The sequence below is a fragment of the Arachis hypogaea genome, chromosome 3 (assembly GCF_003086295.3).
Source record: "Arachis hypogaea cultivar Tifrunner chromosome 3, arahy.Tifrunner.gnm2.J5K5, whole genome shotgun sequence".
Taxonomy (NCBI): Eukaryota; Viridiplantae; Streptophyta; class Magnoliopsida; order Fabales; family Fabaceae; genus Arachis; species Arachis hypogaea.
Window position 1 is genome coordinate 126,420,688 of NC_092038.1, and position 22,097 is coordinate 126,442,784.

General features: G+C 29.9%; 3 protein-coding genes across 3 annotated transcripts; 2 read left to right on the forward strand and 1 right to left on the reverse strand.

The window, feature by feature from the left end:
- Positions 1-11,674: 11,674 nt before the first annotated feature.
- Positions 11,675-12,761, reverse strand: LOC112781890 (transcription factor MYB102). Its single transcript, XM_025824563.2, has 2 exons — positions 12,629-12,761; positions 11,675-12,547 (listed from the first exon to the last, which is right to left on the reverse strand). Exon 2 carries the CDS (start codon positions 12,454-12,456, stop codon positions 11,833-11,835), a length of 624 nt encoding a protein of 207 aa, XP_025680348.2. The 5' UTR covers positions 12,457-12,547; positions 12,629-12,761; the 3' UTR covers positions 11,675-11,832.
- Positions 12,383-16,919, forward strand: LOC112791375 (vesicle-associated protein 4-2). The gene is made up of 7 exons (XM_025834181.3): positions 12,383-13,352; positions 14,555-14,625; positions 14,911-14,992; positions 15,099-15,211; positions 15,694-15,771; positions 15,981-16,100; positions 16,196-16,919. Exons 1-7 carry the CDS (start codon positions 13,067-13,069, stop codon positions 16,256-16,258), a joined length of 813 nt encoding a protein of 270 aa, XP_025689966.1. The 5' UTR covers positions 12,383-13,066; the 3' UTR covers positions 16,259-16,919.
- A 258-nt stretch (positions 16,920-17,177) lies between these two features.
- LOC112791374 (probable disease resistance protein At5g63020) lies at positions 17,178-21,097 on the forward strand. The gene is made up of 3 exons (XM_025834180.3): positions 17,178-17,291; positions 17,415-17,708; positions 18,546-21,097. Exons 2-3 carry the CDS (start codon positions 17,466-17,468, stop codon positions 20,976-20,978), a joined length of 2,676 nt encoding a protein of 891 aa, XP_025689965.1. The 5' UTR covers positions 17,178-17,291; positions 17,415-17,465; the 3' UTR covers positions 20,979-21,097.
- The last annotated feature ends 1,000 nt before the right edge of the window (positions 21,098-22,097 follow it).

The following is a 22,097-nucleotide window of genomic DNA, read 5'->3' on the forward strand; positions in this document are numbered from 1 at the left end:
TTTATATAAAATACAAATATTATCATTATAATTAATAACGTTAAATCTAGATAATCTTTTTTTAGTATTAACTGTGCCTATACAAACTAAGTAAATAACACTCGTGGTGGTACCAAATTCACGGATTTACATAGTAGCTTGTGGGAGTAAGTGCTCCATTGAGTTTTATAAAATTTTTAAGTAGTATATAGTATTAAATTTTATTTGTCTCTACTATATAAATAATTTTGACCCCACTCTTCACAATTTAATGTTATTGAAAGATATTTAATTAAATTTAATTTTATAAATATATAAAATTTAATTTTAACTATTTAATAAAAGAGTAATTAAATAAATAATAATAAAATAATGAGAAGTCAAAATAAATAATCCTAACCTTAATTATTCTCAAAATAAACTTTTTTGCTACTATATTCTTTTACTTTCTTCCAGTTTTTTATTTTTCTATTTTCTCTATTTTATTTTTTAATTTCTTTTGATTTAATTAAATATTTATTTTTATCTTTTTGTAATTTTTCTTTTATTAAATTATATTACATTTATTTTATAATTATACTCTTGTGTAATATTTTTATTTTTTGATTAATGGTTATTGTATAATAAAATTTTATTAGTATATTTTTGTATGATTGGTTTGCTGAGTTTTTATATTCATATTATATTTTTAATTTTTTGTGAAATTATAAAAATTAGGGTAAATTATTTTTTCCCTAATTTTTAGGTTTTTTTAAATATTTTTAATGTTTAATTTTATTTAATTTTTTTCTAACATTTTTTATTCATTCAATTTTATTCTTACACGTTTTTAATTTGTATCAAAACTATCACTATAAGCTTTCAATTTATTCCTAACATTTTATATAAGTTGACGTTTAGGGATAATTTTGACATAAATCGAAAATATTAAGGACAAAATTGAATGCAACTAAACGTTAGGTGTATTTTAAAAAAAATTGCAAATATTAAGAACAAAAAATACGTTTTACCCTAAAAATTATTGTTTTTATTGTGTATGATTTGTCCCACTAGCAAAATTTTCTGGATTCGTGAGCAACATTGTAACTTATAATATTTTTCGGTAATATTCCAATTTGCAAAATTTATACATAATAGAATAAACGTATCTAATTTTACTACAAAATTTAAAATACCTCTTTTTTATTTTAAAAATTTGCAACTCAATAGCTATGAAGTACAAAAAGTTGACTTAAATTACTGTGTTGATGTGTCAGATATATATTTAACATAATAATATTTAAATACACACAAATATTATTACTTGTTGATATATTCAATTTTTTTTGTATATATTCATAAGGAGTTTAGATATATTATGCAATGCTACTGTTTGTGTGTAAGACAAGCTTAGCTTTAATTGAATTCTTTTTAAATTTAAAAAACGTATAAAGTAGTTGGATTATGCATGTGTTTCTATAGCAGCTAAATTGACCAAATGGATGTATCCTCCCTAACAGTGACCGAAGTCGTTTTCCAAATAATAATTTCAGACTTATGCATTTTGAATCTTATTTTGTTTCATTGCTTTGATATGATATGACAAGGACTGCTGCCAAAGAAAGTAGCTCATTAGCTATTACAATAGCACTACTTTTGTTGAGATTATTAGTTTAATTGCACCCCCGTATTTTATCTAATCAAAACCCATATAATTAATTAAACACTCAATCACATCATCAAACTATCGAACTCTATGCTAATCTGGCGTTTTCTAATCACTGGATTACGACAAGAGTTTTTTCAAAATACAATATCAATTTCATATAGCAACGCCGAAAGTTTAAGTGTATTTTTCTGGCACAGTCTCACATATTATTAACATGTTTGGTGGGTTGAAAATTCGACTTCAACTTTGAACTGTAATTTTTCTAGCATTTCATATTTTGGCACTTATTAATGTTATAAATATAATTATTCATTTGTTTTTTTTATTAACTTAAATTATTAGAAAAAGTAATTTCATGATATTGTATATAAATTCTTACAATGATGTAAAATTTTAGAGTTTGATCTTTTTTATTCTTAAAAAAATTAATATAATAAAAAAATTATATAAAAAATCTAAACAAATTCAAAAAAAATATTCTTACTTCAAAAAAATATGTTAAGAGATAATTTCATCACACTAATTAAAATAAACGTTATTAAGCTATATTAACACACATATGCACTATAAAAATTAGCTACATATACACATTTGTCACGACTTAAAATAGACATGAAAAAGGTTTGGTAATTGTCAACTAAAATTAACATTTGAGTAAAAAGTAAAACGCTGAAGCACATTTATATTTTCATTCATAGTACTATATACTATATAAGTATATTAAATTATCTGACTTTTGTTTAAATTATGATCATCTATCTTATCCAGAGAGGGCTGTTGTAGTGCGTGTTAGGTGCAAACTTATATTTATGGCAGCCGTTGACAATTCAAGTTAGGTGTTTGAACTAGCTAGTATATATTTAGAGTTGTTTTCAACCTAAAGTTGAGTAAATTTATTATACCAAGTGCAATGAGATCGATCATTATTGATTAATTAATTAGCCTTCATTTCTTAGTCAAAACCAGAAAAAATTGGCCTTATACCTAAGACTATATATTGAAACGCAGATTGTGATAGAAACTTAATTAACGTACGTATGTATTCGTTGAATATTTCTCTGTAATGCGTGGTGGGACATGTTTATATGCTTTACATCAAAACTTCAACTAATAAGAAAGGTTATAATAAAGCACACCTGTGAAATCATATATATATAGAATAAAAAGTTTGGTATTGTCTACCTAGTCGAATTGTGATGAGTTGCTAAAATTGTTCAAAAAACATAAAAAATTTTGAAAAATTTCAATTAAATGGAGAGTTTATTGACAATTTTTTCAAAAAAAAAATCATATATTAGACAAAGTTCGACACTTTCCTACAAAATTGCAAGGCACCAAAGAATTGTCACCAGGTTTTGGTATGTAAATGAAATTGCGTTTAATGTGAATAGTTTAAAGTGAATTGCCATTAAAAAAATATGCAAAATAATACTAATTGAAAAGCAATTAGGATCAAGCTTTCCCGCGGACAAATTTCCCCATTTCATGAGTTCCCACCAAATAAAAGACAAATTCAAATCATGAAAGAGAAAAAAAGGGTATATATATTAGACTTAAAGTAATTAAAAATTGGTGATTGTTAGTTAAAGAAAAAAGTTTAATTTTTCTTGTAAAACCTTAACTTAAATTCCCTATCCAACAGCCTCAAAAGAAGAAGCAAAAACAATGCTTCTAAACTAGCGGCAAAAGGAAAAGGTTAGCAGTATGCTTTAGCACACCAGCATCTGTTTGTCGTTTGAAAGTTGGGTTATAAACAAACTAGCGGTCAATATTTTTAGTTTTTTACACACTTTTACAAAAAAATTTTAAATACAACAATACATTATACAAAAAGTCCAGTGAGTCGATATAATATAAGCCAACTCCCTTTTATTTCTGATTTTGAAATCCAAAAAATTATAGTAGTCGGTGTTGGATTTTTTTTTGTAATAAATCTATTTTTTAATTAATTGATTTGAGTTGGCATCCGTCCTAGTTGGTTCCTAACAAATGCATAAATATTGATATAGATTCAGGACATACAAAAACACAAATTTAAAATTTTTATAAGATATGAGAACACAATATATATAAAATATAAATTATTTTTTAGATAAATTATAATAATATTTTATTGATATTAGAATATAAATTAATTTTTTAATTATATAAAGAATTTAAAATAATTTTTATTTTAATAATTAATAATATATATTTATTTTTAAATTTATTTTAAAAATATATATTAAAAATAATATTAAATACATTGACACATGATAGTATTTAGATGTATTTAAATATATCCAAAAAAATTATTTTTTATTATGATGTAATTGGGCACAAAAAAATATATATGTCAGATAAATGTTAATAAATATTGTGTCCAAATGTGTTTAACATGGGACGAATTAAAAAAAAAAAAATCCGTATTTCATAGCTTAATTATCTTACTACTCATACAAAATGTAGAGTAGCATGATTGGATGACAAAATAACCATCTTATATTATATATATACGACCGTACAGTATAAAGCTTAGCTTATACAACGTAAAGTCAATTATTAAGGCCATAATGTGGCAAGAGAAAAGTTGGGTACTACTTACCAGTAATCAAATTTCTTCTAGTACAGATTCTTTTTTGGGAGCATTTCACATTTTGCTTCAACGTATGACGGTGTCATACGTAAAAATAGACAAAGAAAACTGCGGGCAGAAATTAAAGAGTAGGAAAGAAACCGTGATAAACCTGCTTTTAAGACTTTACTTATTCAAAAGCTTTTCAGACTCTGCGTTTTCAATGGACGGCTGAGAATGAAAGCAATGTTATTTATTTCCAGTAATTTAATTATTTTACATGCAATATTTTTATCACACCGTGCATTTTCATTTCACATACTATTTTAAATTAATTGGTAAAATTTTTGAAATAGCTAAGTCGATTATTTCTACCTTTAATAGAAACTCAAACTTGTTATTTTTATCATTTACATATAGAGCTTGTGTGTTATTTGGTGAGGTGCTAGCTAGTCAAATTTCTCATCTTTTGCAACTATATATATTGACAACTTGTGCTTCCATTGATGATGAATCCGGCTTATAAGATAAGATAAAGTTTTAGCTTGTTACTGCATGTGTTGACGTAAAAATGACGAACCCTTTACATGCACACAATAGAAGATATATATTCATCTATCACCTACTACAATTCGGAACCTTCTAATGCTATTATAATGGAGATAATTAAGCAACGAAGGTGACTTCAATGATGTGGTTGCAACTGTATGTGCCATATTATTCACCAACATTTATGCATCATAATTGCTTGCTGCATGGACTAATAAAGAACTCGTGCGTTTGTTATTGTACTACTATTGGTTAGTTTCTTTTGCTGACATAATCAACTGTCAAATAATGTGTATATAATTATATATTAAAACCTAAATCTTCTCTTTGCTTAGCTTTAATTTGCACTATTAATTTCTAACAACTCAATTTTATTACAGTCTTTCACTTTTTAGTGATATTGAAATTATAAAGTTTACGTAAAAAATTTAAACAAAATGTAAATATTTTGAGTTTTTCGGATATTAAATATTTTTTTAAATTTTCATCCTCTTATTTGATATTTTTAGTATTAGAATTAAAATTGAGTGGGTGTTACTCACTTGTAATATAGTACCAGAGTTTATCTGATATATTGTTGTTGGGTCACTCACCTACAAATGTTTACACTCCAAATAATTATTTTTTGGGTGCGAAGAGAATGCATTATAAACCTTACATCTTTCTAAAATAAAGTTTATAATGATTTATAAATATGAGACATCCATCCCTCGTCTCATAAACTAATTTTTGGATTGAGTAAAATTTATTTAATTTTAATTTTAATATTTAAAATATTATTTAATTAAATCATTTTATTATGCTAATTATTTTATTTGCATGATTATTTTAGTAATGCAAAAAAAAAGTATATATATATCAAGATGTGTATATAATTGGATGATATTATATATAATTAAATCAGAAGGGGTTTTGTTAATTAAGGTTGTGCTCATTAATATTATAGCAAGTTTTAATTGAAAATTTATATTATATATATTGAACATACCAAAACTTTAATTTTATCTAGTAAACCACTATACAGTACAGTTAAAACTTTATTCTAACAAAACCCCATAATGAATATCAAATATTATTTATTTATAACTTCACTACTGTTTTAGTAAATGCAAATTATTTGCTGGTAAATATGAATATGTTATTGCGCCCGCATTACTTTTAGATGTCCAACTTTTTAGGGAAAGTACTAAGAAACATGCATGGAAGCTATAATTCTGATTTATGAGTAGAGGAGTCGTATTCAGATTGAAGAACAATCCGATATTCGGAAGCAAAATTACAAAAGGACAACAAAAATGTCGGAACATTATTGTACGATAGGTGAACTACGATCTGCCGGGAGAATACGCAGACAAACTACCTATACATATATGGTGCCAAGCAATACTTGTTTCTTCTAAGAAGTGATGACAATTATGACCATATAAATTAAAGACGTGCATGAAAAATTGATATATATGGAACGTTTTCCGAACAAAAATCATGAGCAGCCGCACACGCAATTGAAGAGTTTCAATACCACCAAACAAGTCAGGCCAGTGATGGATCCATTAATTAATTTAATCTGGGAGAAATAGACCGTATATTGCAGCAACTAACGTGGATGCAATTAGTCCTTTAAATTTATAATGGTGGAAACTCACGTGCAGTCGACTTCACGTGAAGTTGATACTTGAGAGCAGTTAGATGATTTGACTGATTTGACTAAATTTTCATCTAACGGCTCTCAGATATTAACTTTATGTGAAATTGACTTCACCTGAGTTTTCATCATTTATAATTTATTATACTAATCTCTAAAATTTAATTCTAAGTACTATATTAGTCTTAAACTATTTTTGACGCTGAGTTATCGAATAAAACATTGAGTTAGTTTTAATTTATCATGTTAGACAGTGACGGATCCAGAAAATTTTAGAAGTGTGGGCAAAAATATCTAATTAATTAACTTGTCATTTTAAACTTAAAACATCTTAATTAAATTTTAAATAACTTGTCATTCTAACTAACTTTACTTTTATTTATTTTTATACATATTTAATAAAAAAAAGAGTGAATTAGTTGGCACGTTAGCACTTATTAATACACTAATATTTATAATTTGAAATTAAATTTATATATAAATAGTAAATACCAAAAAAACCTGTATATAAAAAGTATGTTTATATAAAATAATAGAAACTCAATTTATAATTATTTTTATTTTTTTAAATAATTACATTTTTTATATATTTTTTAATTTAATTTTGATACACTATCAGATTAAAAATTTGATGCATCTATTTAATTATGTATTATAATTAAAAAATATATTTTTTTACATTTATCACCTAAATAGTTATCTAAAAGAATAAATATAATTAAATGACTATGTAAAAATATACATATTTAATATATCAAAATTAACTTCTATACTTTTAAACAATTATTCTACTACTCATTATAATTTTCAAATATTAATTACCATCCATTGGATTAGAAAATTTATTTGTTATAATATTTATGACATAAAATATTTGTTACAAGTAAAATTATTTAAGAGATAAAATTAAAAAGTATTATATAATTTTAAAATAAAAAATATTAATTAATAAATAGATATTATTTTTTCTTATTTCAACTCATTTTTGAAGAAAAAAATTAATAATTTTACTTATATTTAAAAAACTGAATTTTAGTTGGATAATTAAGTAATTAATTAGCTTTAAAAATTATATTAACACTATTTATTAATTCTTTATTGAATTAATTTATTTACTTATTTTTTATTTTTATATTAAATCAAATTTAACAAAATAATATTGTTACATATTTAATTTAATAAAAAAATATTTATAACATAAATCTCAAGACAAAATTTTATAAATTTTTATGAGGCAAAAAATATAATTATATCAAGAATAAATATAAATATATATATATATATTTTTTTTATTTTAGTGGGGGCAAGTGCCCCCCTCCTATATACCTTGGGTCCGTCCCTGATGTTAGATATATAAATAAATGATATTATTTTACTTTGACTCTTAAATAAAACAAAAACAAAATTATTTTGAAGAATGAGAGAAAATAATTCAATTTGTAGATCATATAAACTGTTGTCTTCTCATTTTTACTTTATTTAAATGTCTAAACAAAATTAATAAGTCTAGCATAATAAAACAGAACCAACTCAGCACTTTATTTGCTGATGTAGCGCTATATGAATAATTATTTAAAATAATGCATAGAATTTAGATAATTGTATAAAATTATTTTGATATACGGTTAATATATTATGCTTTAACTCTTTTAATTTATATTATTTGATTCGTTAATTATAACTCAGCCTAAAACAAATCTATAAATTTGGAATCGGAAAAAAATCAAATAACTACACACCAAACTCAAGAATCTTTTGGCTAATATCTTTAAACAAATCTAAAACGAATTACTAAATTTAATCATCGGATCGAAGATTAACTAAAACTTCGAAAAACAAGTAGAATATGCGAATAACCATCCCAATCACAAATAACTTTATAAATATTGATGACTCATTAGATTATAGATATGCAATTCATTTTATATTTTTTCTAAAAGACTTACACTCTTTTTTATTTGAATATTAGAGTATCTTTATAAGTATTTATTGCTACCATTTAAAAAAAAAAATCGATGTATCATTTTTTTTGTAAAAAGAAAAAAAAAAGTCCAAACGTAAGAAAAACGAACTATATCTTAAAATAAGAATAATACTATCAAAATTATTGATTAAATAAATTAATTCTAAAATATTAGTGGCTTTTAACCTGCTTGGCAATAATGTGCAAATATAAAAGTTAATAATTGATTCATTTTGTCCAAGACCAATTGACTTTTTGTTTTTGGACGTTAAGGACCAATTGACTTTTAAAACATTAAGCATAATATTTTAATATACAGTCCGTACAAATCTTTTATGTCACCAAGTCATCCAATTTCCACATCCCAGCTCACTGCCATATAATTATTGAGCCCACGTGTTTTTCCGCTGCTGATGCAATTAATAGTTTATCTATCAATTAAAAAAAATTATATATGTGAGGAATTTGAGTGATTTTCTAAAATGAGATTTTTTTCATGTTTTCCAAAAACATGAGGCTGAATTTGAAATTAAGGAACTGGTGGTGAATCATGATTTACTTTTAATTTTTGAAAAGCGAATTTGTAAGGAGTGATTGTATTTTTTATTTTTTTTTTATTTTTCAAAGCAACTCATTGAGGACAAATTATAATATTTTTTAAGAAATTGAAAACGAAAAATGCATGTCAGAAGCAAATATAATTGTATGTTAAAAAAAATTGAAAATGAAATACGTTAAGATGAGTTGTGAAAAAAGAATACCCCGATATCAATCCAGACATCATTATTTACGTAATTCACATATTTTATTAAAGATTAACTATTTATATTGTCATCGATAGCAATTAAACTTTAATGTTTATTGTGGTAAAATTTTTGTGTTTTATATAATAAATTTTGGTGTTGCTTTTATTTTGTTTTTGTATTTTATATTAAAAAATGGTATTATTTTTCTTTTTTTTATTGTCATTTTTTTTATTTTTTTATTCTTCTGTTTTATAAAATTTTAAAAATACACTAGCAAATAAATAAACAAAAAAGATAATAAGAATAAAGAATTGAGAAACGTATAAGAAGAAGAAAAAAATGATACTAATAATGACAATGATAGATGATGATAGAAAAAAAAAGAGAAAAAAAAATTAAAAAGAATATATATATACCATGGCTTAATTAAATTTAATTACATAAAAAATTTAATTGTCTAACATTATTGAAAATTAAAACCCCGACACAAATAGTACTAACAATATAATGTGAATAAAATATAACTCAAATAACATTTATTTTCCTCCTCTCTATAAGAGTTCTCGACTTCGAATTTCTTTTAATTTATAAAAATATAATAACACAATGAAAATAAAAAAGGAAAGAAAAGAAAAAAATAAGCACAAGAAGCACGCCATGATTTAGAAGAAAAAGGCAAGGTGGGGCTGCATATATTGGGAGTTGGGACCCCTTCATATTGGGGTGTCACCTCTCGTGCATGGACACGTACCCTCATGCGTTATGTCAAAGCTCCCCATGCAATACTTTTACTCCTTATCAATACGTGAAAAGACAGTTACGTGTTTATTACAGTTGTCCCCACACGTGTTCACACCAGCTGCTCCAGCACCCATCTCCGCCCTCCTCGCCGGCATCTTAGACTCCCCGTCTCATTGTCGGAATCTCTGAGACCTCATATAATCTTATCTTTTTGCCCTTTAATATTCTCGACCTTTCTCCTTCCTCTACCCTTTGTCCCCCTTCTCTTTCTTTTCCTTTTTTTTTTGTCTAAAAATTTCTATTTGAAGATAGTCCAACTAAAATCTGGTGAGAATATGAAACGAAGGTGAGGGGCTGACTCGCTGATGGCAATAATATTTTACTCTCATTTTTTCCCCTTCGTATTTATGATTGGCTATTATTCAAAATTGTGCAACTCAAATGCAATTAATTTGATATAAAATTAATAATTAAGAAGTATTAAATAATATAATAAATAATTAAATTATTATTTAATAATTTTAAATTATTAATTTTATATAAAATTAACTCTACGAATTTTCACCATTTAATAATAAATATTTTTTGCATGCTATGTTAATTTCTGAGGTCTGATCATTATTTTACTGTTGTTGCTATTGTATTATTAAGTATTAGTATTTTTATTCCTAATAAGATTACAGGAATATAAATATTTTAAAATTATGTTATTTTTGTCATAACATTATAGATTATGTCAAATATTTATAAAATTAAATTATTTTTACAAAAAAAATTACAAAGAATAAAGTTTTCATCGATTAAAAAGACCTGAATCTTTGTAAATAAAAAATCAGATAATAATATTTTTAGTTATTATTTTTACGTGAAAGAGTTTAATTTTTTTATTAATAATTAATTTTAATATTTATTATCTAAAATTTAAAAGAATTTAATGTGTATATTTTTATATTTGATTAGATATTATCTGTGTTGAACAAATAAAAATAACTAATTTTTATATTTACTGTTTAAAAATAATATTTTTTTTCTATGTATATAAAATATAATTAGATATTAGCATAAAAAAATTATATTGATAATTATAAAATTAACTCAAAATTAATTTTTTTAAATAATTAAATCTTGATTCTAACTTTTAGTTACAACATTAGTATTTTCTCCAAATTATATATAATAAATATTTAAAAATAGAGAAATAAAAATATAAATTAGAAAGATAAACAGTAAACATTTAAAATTAAATAAAAAATATGTATATAATAATATTTTTATTAATATGATATCACGAAATTATATATATATATATAATTATTTTATATAGTAATAATATATTAAAATTAAATTTTTTTAATATATATTTTATATTCTAATATAGATACTTAGGTAGTTTTTTATGTTTGTACTTTGTAGCATAGTATGATTGTTTTGTTTATAACTCCCCACCATGCACCCCACGACATTCCCACTCAAAATGCTAATCATAATTTTTATTTTTATTTTTTTGAGAAATTTTCAGAAAATGGAAATGATAGCGGAATTCCAAAATGTTTATCTAATTTGGTTTTATATTTGTTATTCAAGTTATCTTATTTTGAATATATAATTTTAAGAAATTGACCAGTATTAAGTACTCACCAATCATATTCTTCATAGTTTATTTTAAGTCTTCCCCTCTAGTGATTTGACTGGTTTTTGGTTTATTGATTTGTTTAAGTAATCCAATGAATATGTATGTGTAGCGACTTTGCGAGTCTATGGAAGGAAACAGACATGCACAGTGCATCACAATAATAGAACTTGTAAATAAACAAGTAAACATAATTGGAGTAAAAGAAGGAACCTTGCTCAATTTACAAGACTAAATAAACTATGATGAGTAGCATTAAATATCCATGAAGAAAATATTTTACAGGCTATCAACACCGTACCGTTGATCCACAGTTATGCAAAAAACAATTCGTGGAAATATAATTATAAAAATGAAGCTATTTTTTGGTGGATACTTGATTACACGAATGCATTGACATCCAACATATCTGGGATTTCAAATCTCAAGACGCTGTTATTGGTGCTGACATAGCTTTCTCTCTCATCCTCGGTGCTACTGTTGTTTCCATTGACATAAGTATTACTGCTGCTATTATTGGAATGAAAGGTTGACGTTTCAGACATAGGTGGGTCCACAAGACTTGCATGATGAGAGTAGTAGTTGTTACTATTATTGTTATAATAATAACTTGTTGGTAATTGGTCAGTGACATAACAAGGGCTAGAAGTTGAAGCAATTCCAATATTATTATTATTATCGGCGTCCCAATAATCACTAGTATTCATTAGGTCATGGTGCAGTAGATTTGATGGGTAGGCTGAGTCGACATTATTATTGGATTCTAGAAAGTTTGCTTGAGGGAAAGACAAGGAAACATCACTACTGATGATTTGGTTGTGGCTGTTGTCAAGAGAATTATTATTATTATTATTAGGAGAGAAGAGTGACGTGGCCAATTTGAGAAGCTCAGGGTTAAGATGGTGTTGCATGTTATTGTTGATGTGTGATATTGATGAACCAAAGAGAGATGAGAGATCAAGAAGGTCTAGGCGTGGACTGTGTGTCACAGGATCGATTCCCATCCTCAGTAGCCTCTTCCTAATGTGTGTATTCCAATAATTCTTTATTTCGTTGTCTGTCCTCCCCGGCAGCCGCGACGCTATTGCAGACCACCTGCATCGCACTAAATTTTAAATTCTAAATTCTAAATTCTAAACGACGAAAATCCAAAGGATTGAGCCAGTTATTACTCACTTGTTTCCAAGAATGCTGTGAAGGTGTATTATGGTCTCCTCCTCTTCCAAGGAGAATCGACCTCGCTTTATATCTGGCCGGAGATAGTTTGTCCACCGCAGACGGCAACTCTTTCCGCATCTTTGCAACCCTATATATATATTTATATATAAGTCAACAAATTAAAAAACAGATTTAACAAAGTGTGCAAGTATATATATAGGCCAAACGCGTGGATTTGAAACTTTCTTCTACATAGCAGTTCAGAGCCTCTCTCACATCCGCGCGTCAAATGCTGGAACCGCATAAACGACGCCGTTTATACCTTTAACGAAAAAGTCAAGGCTCGCTTTCCACTCGCTCGAGTCGTCGTTAAGTCGTTTTGCTCCCTTTCTCGTCAGAGACTCTCTCACTGTCTCTCACCGTTTCTCGTTCCTGATCAGAAAAGAAGAAGAACGCATGGCCGTAGCTGAACCCAAGCCTCACTCGGAACCTAAGGTCTGGAACTTCTTCAAGCGTCCCTTTCGCCATTCCTCAGCTACCTCCGGCGCCATGCCTCCCAATACCGCCACCACGACGTCGTCTCATCACGGCTACCACCACCACACCAACCCTACCTCACACAATCCTCCGCTCGATGGCTCCTCCAACCACGCCTCTAGTTCCGTCTCTTCTGTAGCAAGGTCGTTCCTCCCAACACGACGTCGTCTCAAGCTTGACCCTTCCAACAAGCTCTTTTTCCCTTGTATGTCTTCTCCTTTCGTTTTTCCTTTTTCATTTGTTTCACTTATTGTTAATACATGCTTAATTGCTCTGCTTCTGATCTTAATTTTGGGGTTTAGGGCTTCAACTGTACTTTCTGTTTTGCTGATGTTAATTCAAATTAAACCTTACCAGGCGTAGGGGCTTTAATTAGACTATCCTAAAAATAGAAACTTTTAGATCATTGCGTGCTTTTCGCTTCCTTTCAATAAATCAATAAGAAGGGAAAAATATAACGGCTTGTGAAAATGTTTAATCACAGTTGAAGTGTTTCAAACTTTCCATAAATGTTAAATTTAAAGCGAGCTGGCGCTGGGTGTGTTTTTACTTTTCTAGAATTAAGATACTATATCGTTACAATTCGATGACATTATCTGCTGTTGTTGATGTATTTCCAATCACGGTTGTTACACTTTCAGCTGGAGTGGATTGCGGTATTCTAAAGGTTAAAACTGTTAATTCATGCATTCGTTATTGATGTAGTCGCGCATGTCTGTATGATAATGGAAATTAATTGATGGCAGCAAACATTTTATGTTAACAAAGAAAGGAAACTTTTTTTGTTTTCAAAAAAAAAAAAAAGTTTTGCTTATGATTGTCATTAAATCACTTCTGGTCTCGATAGATATAGAGGTTGGAACTTGAGAAGTTGATTTAGATGAAAAGTTGGCAGATAAGCGTTCAACATGAATTCCTGCTAACGGACATTTGCCTTTATAAATTATAACAAAACAGGTCCATCCATTTTGTGTGCCTTGAATGCTTTTCTGTATTCATGTTTTCTCTTTTAGGACGTTAAATTTTCATGTTAACAATGTGACACCCTAATGTACATGCTACGGAAGACTAAATACTTTGTACAGTTTAGCCTACTTATCATAAGGTATCCTATGGATGTTTCTGATCGACAAGTCTCAACCATAAAGTCTGAAAGGAATAGGTTTAATAATGAGATAGTTAGCAAAAAGATAGCAAGTTCTTTGTGCTTCTCTTGCGTCTTCCTGTCTCAGCAATTCAGCATGTGTTGACGTCACACGCTGCTCGTTTTTTCATATTTTTTTGCTCAATGCGTGATTTTGATCTTTATCCAATAGATAAGATTCTTTAAGCTGATGCTGTGGATGATTGCTCAATCTAATCCTTGTTTTATGTGGATGTCTGATCGTTCCTTGCTATCTTCTATAGATGAGCCAGGCAAACAGGTTAGGAGTGCTATCAGGATTAAAAACACCAGTAAATCCTATGTAGCTTTCAAGGTAGAGTGAATATCTAAAACTGCTGATTTATTTCCCCCTTTTAGCATTTCCTTTTCTCCAATTCTAATATTTGTTACTATTGAGTTACTTTGGCTGAATCTTGAACTCAATTGTGTATTCTTTTTGTTACTTACTTACTTTCTAATAGTTTGCAGGAGAACAATTCGATACCACTGTATTAATTAATTAATGATATATGTTATGATTTTAAATCAATAGGACAACTTAGGTATATATGTTGACAAGATTCCTTTTTTTTAATTATTATTTCATATGTATATGCAGTTTCAAACGACTGCACCTAAAAGCTGTTTCATGCGTCCTCCTGGGGCTATCCTCGCACCGGGTGAGAGTATCATAGCAACCGGTAATGATCAATATATTATTTCTCTGTATGTTTCTTTTTATGTGTACCAGAAGATTGTCGGAAATACAAGGCCATGTTACCTTACCATTTATGTTTTGCTTGATAGTGTTCAAGTTTGTAGAGCAACCAGAAAATAATGAAAAGCCAGAAAAAACTGGACTCAAATTTAAAATCATGAGCTTGAAGGTCAAAGGATCAATTGATTACGTCCCTGAGCTGGTTAGTTAACTTCATTATTTAGTTATAAAATATGATGCTGATGATTTTATCAGTGGATACTGCAGTTGTCTTGCCTGCCTTCCTTTTCCAAATCCCCATCTACTCTGACCACAGCATGAACATCTAACAATAACGTATCTTGTTGGATCACGTATCGTATATTTCATACTATAATAAAAGAATTTGTTACTCGAGTTTCGTCATACTTTTATCCGAAAGGATGCAGTGAAAGATTCATTTGAATAACACATCCTTTTTTTTTGTCTGATTTTCTCTATACTTATCAATATAATCTTCGTGTTATTAATAATCCTGCAAATTTTTGCTGTTTTTGGTTTATTAACGGGCACCATAGGAGGACTTGTGGAATTTTGTTTTGATGGTTGTCCACTTCATGGTATTGCATTTAAATTTGTTTCTAACTGCAAGTATCCCCCCTCTCTCCCTTTTCTTCTCTTTCCCTTCTTTTTTCCCGGGTACAGTTTGATGAGCAGAAAGACCAAGTAGCAGTGGAGCAGATTTTGCGGGTTGTTTTTCTAGATCCAGAGCGTCCCACCTCAGTGAGTACTGAAATTTTGCATGTTCATGTGTCTTGGTGCTTATTACCTTTCCTTTATAATCTCACTTTTTGCACCTATTCATTTAAGTATCTGTTGCTTTAAATGTGTTTAAAGACTTTTGGTTTCTGCTGTTCCCTTTTTCACCTCATGTTTATGGTGGTTGTCTTCCAAGTAATGTACTTATGAGATTGTAAGTTTCTCTGATTTAGGCTTTGGAAAAACTGAACCGTCAGCTGTCTGAGGCTGATGCTGCACTCGAGGCACGCAAGAAACCTGCAGAAGATGCAGGTCCTAAGATCATTGGAGAAGGGCTTGTCATAGATGAATGGGTGAGTATTTTCTCTTAGACTTTTGATGGGAGGTCTTTTTTGCAATATGTTACATTTTAGAAATGCTCCATCTATACAATCTATTTTCTTTTCAGAAAGAAAGGAGGGAAAGATACCTTGCAAAGCAGCAGGGCGACGTGGTAGTAGACTCTGTATAGTGGTGTTGGTCTGGAAATACAATGATTGAATAGGAAAGAACGTTGTGGTTAAGTCTTCAGAGAATCAAATTATAAAATCTCAGCATTGTCTTTTTTAGTTTATATTTTTTGGTAAGAAAAATATATCAGGTGAATGGCAAGTGTACTTTGGAGAAAACTGTGCTTGGGTGGGCGATCATCCTATATGTAGATAAATGTCATTTTGTAATAGGTCTGCTGTTTTTGATGGGTTGATGTGAAATAGTTTATTCCAGTTTGCAACTTTGCATAACGGATTGTTGCCATGATATAAATTCAATTCCTCTACTGCCATGATGGCTCAAATTCTCGGAGTGGGAAAGAATCATTGAGCGAAGAGATGTTTGTAAGTTTGATATTCCATTCAAAAACTAGAATCAAGTTTGTCTATGTACATACACTCGATGACTTTACTGGTGGTGTTCCTTCTCTGAGAAGTGATTCATCTTCTTAAGAAACTAGATGTCATTGTGTTAAGTTCTTGAACTCTAAATCCTTGTGTCTGTTATGTTTTGATTTTATAGTCAAATATAATGGTTTATAATGCTTTAGGACAGATTTTAGATTTGTTCATCTGATGGGCTTACCTTTGTATTCAGTCCGAGAGATATACATCGTGTGATGCAATTACTTCCTTGTTCAATTGTAATTTGTTTTGATTTTTATTTTTTATCAGGGGCATCAATTGTAACTTTGACTATTTAACCAAGTGAACTATAAATGAAGTGTTTTCAAAACATTGCGCGAAATCCATGTTCATGGAATGGCGTAATTTATAATTCGGTTTTAAAAAATTCTTTCTTGTAATAAGACCAAAGAGTAACAAAAGCAAAAGCACAGATACTAAACCTCTAATAGAAGAAAACGACAAATGCAAATTAAAGAATGCTTGGGAAATATTCTACCATAAACACGTACGATAAGAATCTCCACGCTAATCCTATAAATAGCATTGTAGGCAATAAAATACAAGCTATACATAAATTAAGTGCCGGGCTGCCCAGTTCAATAGAAGGTAATGAAAGCACTACTACATATAAATGTATTATTTATAATTATTCTTGTCCGGTATAAGTCAACTAATGTTTAGCTTATCTCTGTTTCTATGTGTTTGTATTTTCATGAAAAAATGATGAAGATAATGGACGAAGTAAGCTTGATTAGAAGTAGATAATCAAATAAATTAAGGATGGAACAGGCTGTGGGAATATTGTGGGATGCTGGTAACCGTTTGTACAGTTGCATCAAAGTGCACGCTGATTACATTGTGAAGCAAGAGGAGAACCTAACCAAATTAAAAGAAAAGATGGAACATCTTGATAACATTTGCAGAGATGTGGTGATAAGAATTGAGAACGATGAGATCCACGGAGAGAGGCGTAGAAGACATGAAGTCAATGGTTGGCTCCAACAAGTTCGGAATCTCCAACAGGTATCTTTACTAACTGATGACCAATTTTTCACTTATTCATACACTTACATGAAGTCCATGCTTTCAATACTAGAAGAGAAAACTTTGCTAGCAAATGAAATTATATGCTATTATCTTTGAGAATTTATGCCATACGATTAATAGAGTACAAAACATAAGATAGATGCTAGTAATCTATTACTATTAAACTAAAAACACAAGAGCTTTGCAAAACAAAAGAATAATAATAGAAAAAGGATAAAATTCAACAAAATCTCCCAACATAAAAAATAATAACGGAGAATACGTCCCAATAACATAAATTCTTTTTTTTTTTTGACTGGAAACATAAATTCTTGAACTTAGTAAATATTAATGACAATTGTAAATCAAACACACACACTAAAATTAAGGGGAGAGGGATTGTGCAAAGATGAAAAGGGGAAGCTTTACCTAGTTTTATTATACATTTTATTTTAATTTGTTGGTCAAATATTTCAATAATTTTCTTTTGTAGCTAGGCTTACTCTTATTTAAAACAAATTTGAAATAGGTACAAAGTTATAACTGAAAAACTTTAAGTCATAGGCAAATGAAACAAAGAATAAATATTAAAAAATTAATACCAATTGTATAATGGGAGCTACTCAAATGAAGATGCAAAAAACATCTTTTTATGAAGATGCTTTGTATAAAAGTGTGATTTATTGATTTGGCCACACTTCAAATAAAAACAACACTTTTATAACATATCAAAATCTAACCCTACATTCCATTATCTAAGGGTCAAAAAGAAAAATCATCACATGAAGACAATTATAATATCTTCATGGGAGTACCCACCTTGTATAATTACAGGAAATGGAAGAAACTAAAGATCCTCCAGAACCCAACAAAAAATGTCTAATCTGTTATGGACAAAGTAATTGTGTGTCAAAATATAAGTTTGGAAAAAGAGTCCATAAGATGATCTTCAAGGTTAACGAAGTTTTGAGTAAAGGAGAAGGTTACACACACAGTGTTGATATCACTCACCAGCCATCATTGAAGCCGATATATGAGATTCCTCACATAGAGACCGTGGGTGTGGATTCGATGGTAGAGAGAGTGTGGAACAGCCTTCAAGATAAAAATGTGGGCATCATTGGAATATATGGCATGGGTGGGGTGGGAAAAACCACTCTCATGAAGAGAATTCACAATGAGTTTGGAAACCGCAATCACGAATTTGATCTTGTGTTGTGGATTACCATTGCTAAGGATTGTGATAATGCCAAAGTGATGAATGATATTCGAAATAGGTTAGGGGTGAAGGACGATTCTTGGAACAGAAGTAGCGAGCATGAGAAGGTGGGCAAAATCTACCAAGTCCTAAGGCAGAGGAGGTTTGTGTTGATGTTGGATGATTTATGGGGGAAGTTGGAGCTTCAAGAGGTAGGAGTACCGAATCCAAAGAAGGCCGGGTGTAGATCAAAAGTAGTGTTTACGACAAGGGAAGAGGATGTGTGTGATAAGATGCAAGCAGATAAGAAGTTCAAAGTGGAAGTTTTAAGTGAGGAGGAGGCATTTGTCTTGTTCTGCAAGAAAGTGGGTGAAGGGACATTAAAGAGCAATGTGGAGATTCCAAGGCAGGCAAAGAAGATGGCTAAAGAGTGTAAAGGGTTGCCACTAGCACTTGTCACAGTGGGGAGTGCCATGTCTGGAGTCAGGAGTATTGCATCTTGGAGGCAAGCCAAACATGAGTTGAGGAGGAACCCATGGATTGCTTCCGATTTGGAGAAGAATGTGTTCGGTGTTCTCAAGTTTAGCTACGACAGGCTGCCAGATGAAGCGCACAAGAACTGCTTCCTATATTGCGCCGTGTATCCAGAAGACTACGAGATCAAAGTTGAAGATGTCATTGATAGATGGATCGGAGAAGGGTTTCTTGGGAGGAGTAGTAAGAAGAGCATATATGATATGCGTGAGGAAGGCCATTCTATTATTGAAAAATTGAAGCTTTGTTGTTTGGTTGAGGATGTCATGGCTGATATCTTCCAGTGGTGGCCTAGGATCAAGATGCATGATGTGATGCGAGATATGGCACTGTGGATAGCATGCGATCAAGATACTATTAGAGACAAAGTGGTGGTGGAGGAGCACGCTTTCCATCTACATTCCCAAAAGATGGAACTTGTTGAGAAGATTTCCATTATAAGAGCCTCCGGAATGCGCCGGGTACCGCGTTGTCCCAATCTAGTAACCCTGTGTTTGCAAAATCTTGAGGACAATGTTGATTTCTCAAATCTGCAAATCATGTCAAAGTTGAAGGTGTTGGATTTATCAAACAATAGACACATCAGACACCTTCCTAGTGAAATAGGCATGGTGATCAACTTGGAGTTTCTTAACCTGTCACTCTCAGATGTATCCACACAGATTCAGTTGCCAATTGAATTGAAGAACTTGGAGAAATTGAAGGTCCTTCTCATGAAAGATACTTTCACTTCATCAAACATTCTTGAGGTTTTGGAAAGCCTTAAACAGTTGCAGATTCTAAGACTTGGATATGGAGGGAGGGTGGGAGGAGGCCTGTCTTTTAGTGAGGTAGATAATAATCAAGAAGCAATCTTGATAGACAAATTGGAAAGCTTGCCTCAATTGGAGGAACTTTGCATCAACTTAAAAACCATGAGAGGCATCCGAAAATTGCTTAGCTCCACCAAGTTGCAAGGTTGCTTGAGATATGTTTGGCTTAGTTTTATTGATGAGCCAATTGAGATGGCAACATTGTTAGCATCTTGGTCTAAAATGAAGCATTTGGAGCTTATAACTCTACAATATTTGTACAACATTAAGGAAGTTCCATCCATCACTTACACTTGTCACCTAGAAGCACTTCGTGAGGTAGAGATCAACGGATGTGATTCAATAACTCACTTGACATGGCTGAAGCATGCTCAATGCCTTGAGATTCTTCAAGTTAGAAATTGCAATTCAATTCAAGAGTTGGTGAAGGAAGACCAAGGCCAAACGGTGGACATGGATTTGTTTCCACATCTTAGATTTCTTAAACTATCTTTTCTGGTGAGACTCAAGAAAATATACAATGGAGTATTGCCTTTTCATTCATTAAAATTCATCATGGTTGTTGGATGCGATCATCTGCGGACGCTGCCTCTGAATTTCAACTCTAAGGACACATTGATTCAAATAACTGGTGAAACAGAATGGTGGAACAATCTAGTGTGGGATGATCCAACCATTGGAGACGCACTTGATTCCAGATTTAGGCCATTTATTCGTATTTGATATGATTTCATTATGCTATTGTAAATAAATATATAAATAAATGTTAATGATTGAATTTCTATAATATTATTACCTCTATTCTGTAATCATGTATTTAATTATTATTATTATTATTATTATTATTGTTGTTGTTGTTGTTGTTGTTGTTGTTGTTGTAAAATAAATAAGGAAGAGGTAATAAAATAAAGTATAAATAGAAAAACACTACTATCATTATTTACCAATACTATTATACAACTATAAAGATAATATATTAATATTATATTAGTAGTATGTGATGAGAGAAAGTAAAGAAGTGCTGTAACTGTGTGTTATTCACTGAGGTTTAACCTCTATTTATACATGCAAGAAGGCTTCTTTTTCTACTATCATTAAATGTAAGGACTTTGGTAACATAACATTTCAGTATGGAAAAGATGAGCCGCCCATGGTCATTCATTTCATTCTTATCGCAACACTCCTTCTTGAATGACCATTTAGGATTATGTCTCGTTAAAACCTTACTAAAAAAAACATAATGGGAAAAACTTTAGGGAAGGAAACAGAGTACAAAATCCTTTATTATGGAGACTGCTTCATTAAAAACCTTGTCAAGAAAAACTCAATGGGAAAAAACCTGACCAAGGAAAAAAGAGTACAGTCTCCCCCTCTTGTCGACATCATTTAATGTCTCAAAATCAGTGCATCCCAATCTCGTGTACCAATCTTTCAAAGGAGGATTTTGGGAGTGACTTTGAGAATAAATCTGCCAGATTGTCACTTGAGCGGATCTGTTGGATATCAATTGTCCCTTGATTTTGAAGATCATGAGTGAAGAAGAATTTGGGAGAAATATGCTTTATTCTATCACCTTTGATGTATCAACCCTTAAGTTGAGCAATGCATGCTGTATTATCTTTAAACAGGACAGTTGGAGCTATCTTATGATCAATTAGTCCACATGATGACAGAATATATTGAATCAAACTCCTGAGCCAAAAACACTCGCGACTTCCTTCATGAATCGCTAGTATTTCAGCATGATTAGAGGATGTTGCTGCAATTGTCTGTTTCGTGGACCTCTATGATATAGCTGTTTCACCATATGTGAACAGGTATCCTGTTTGAGATCTCCCTTTA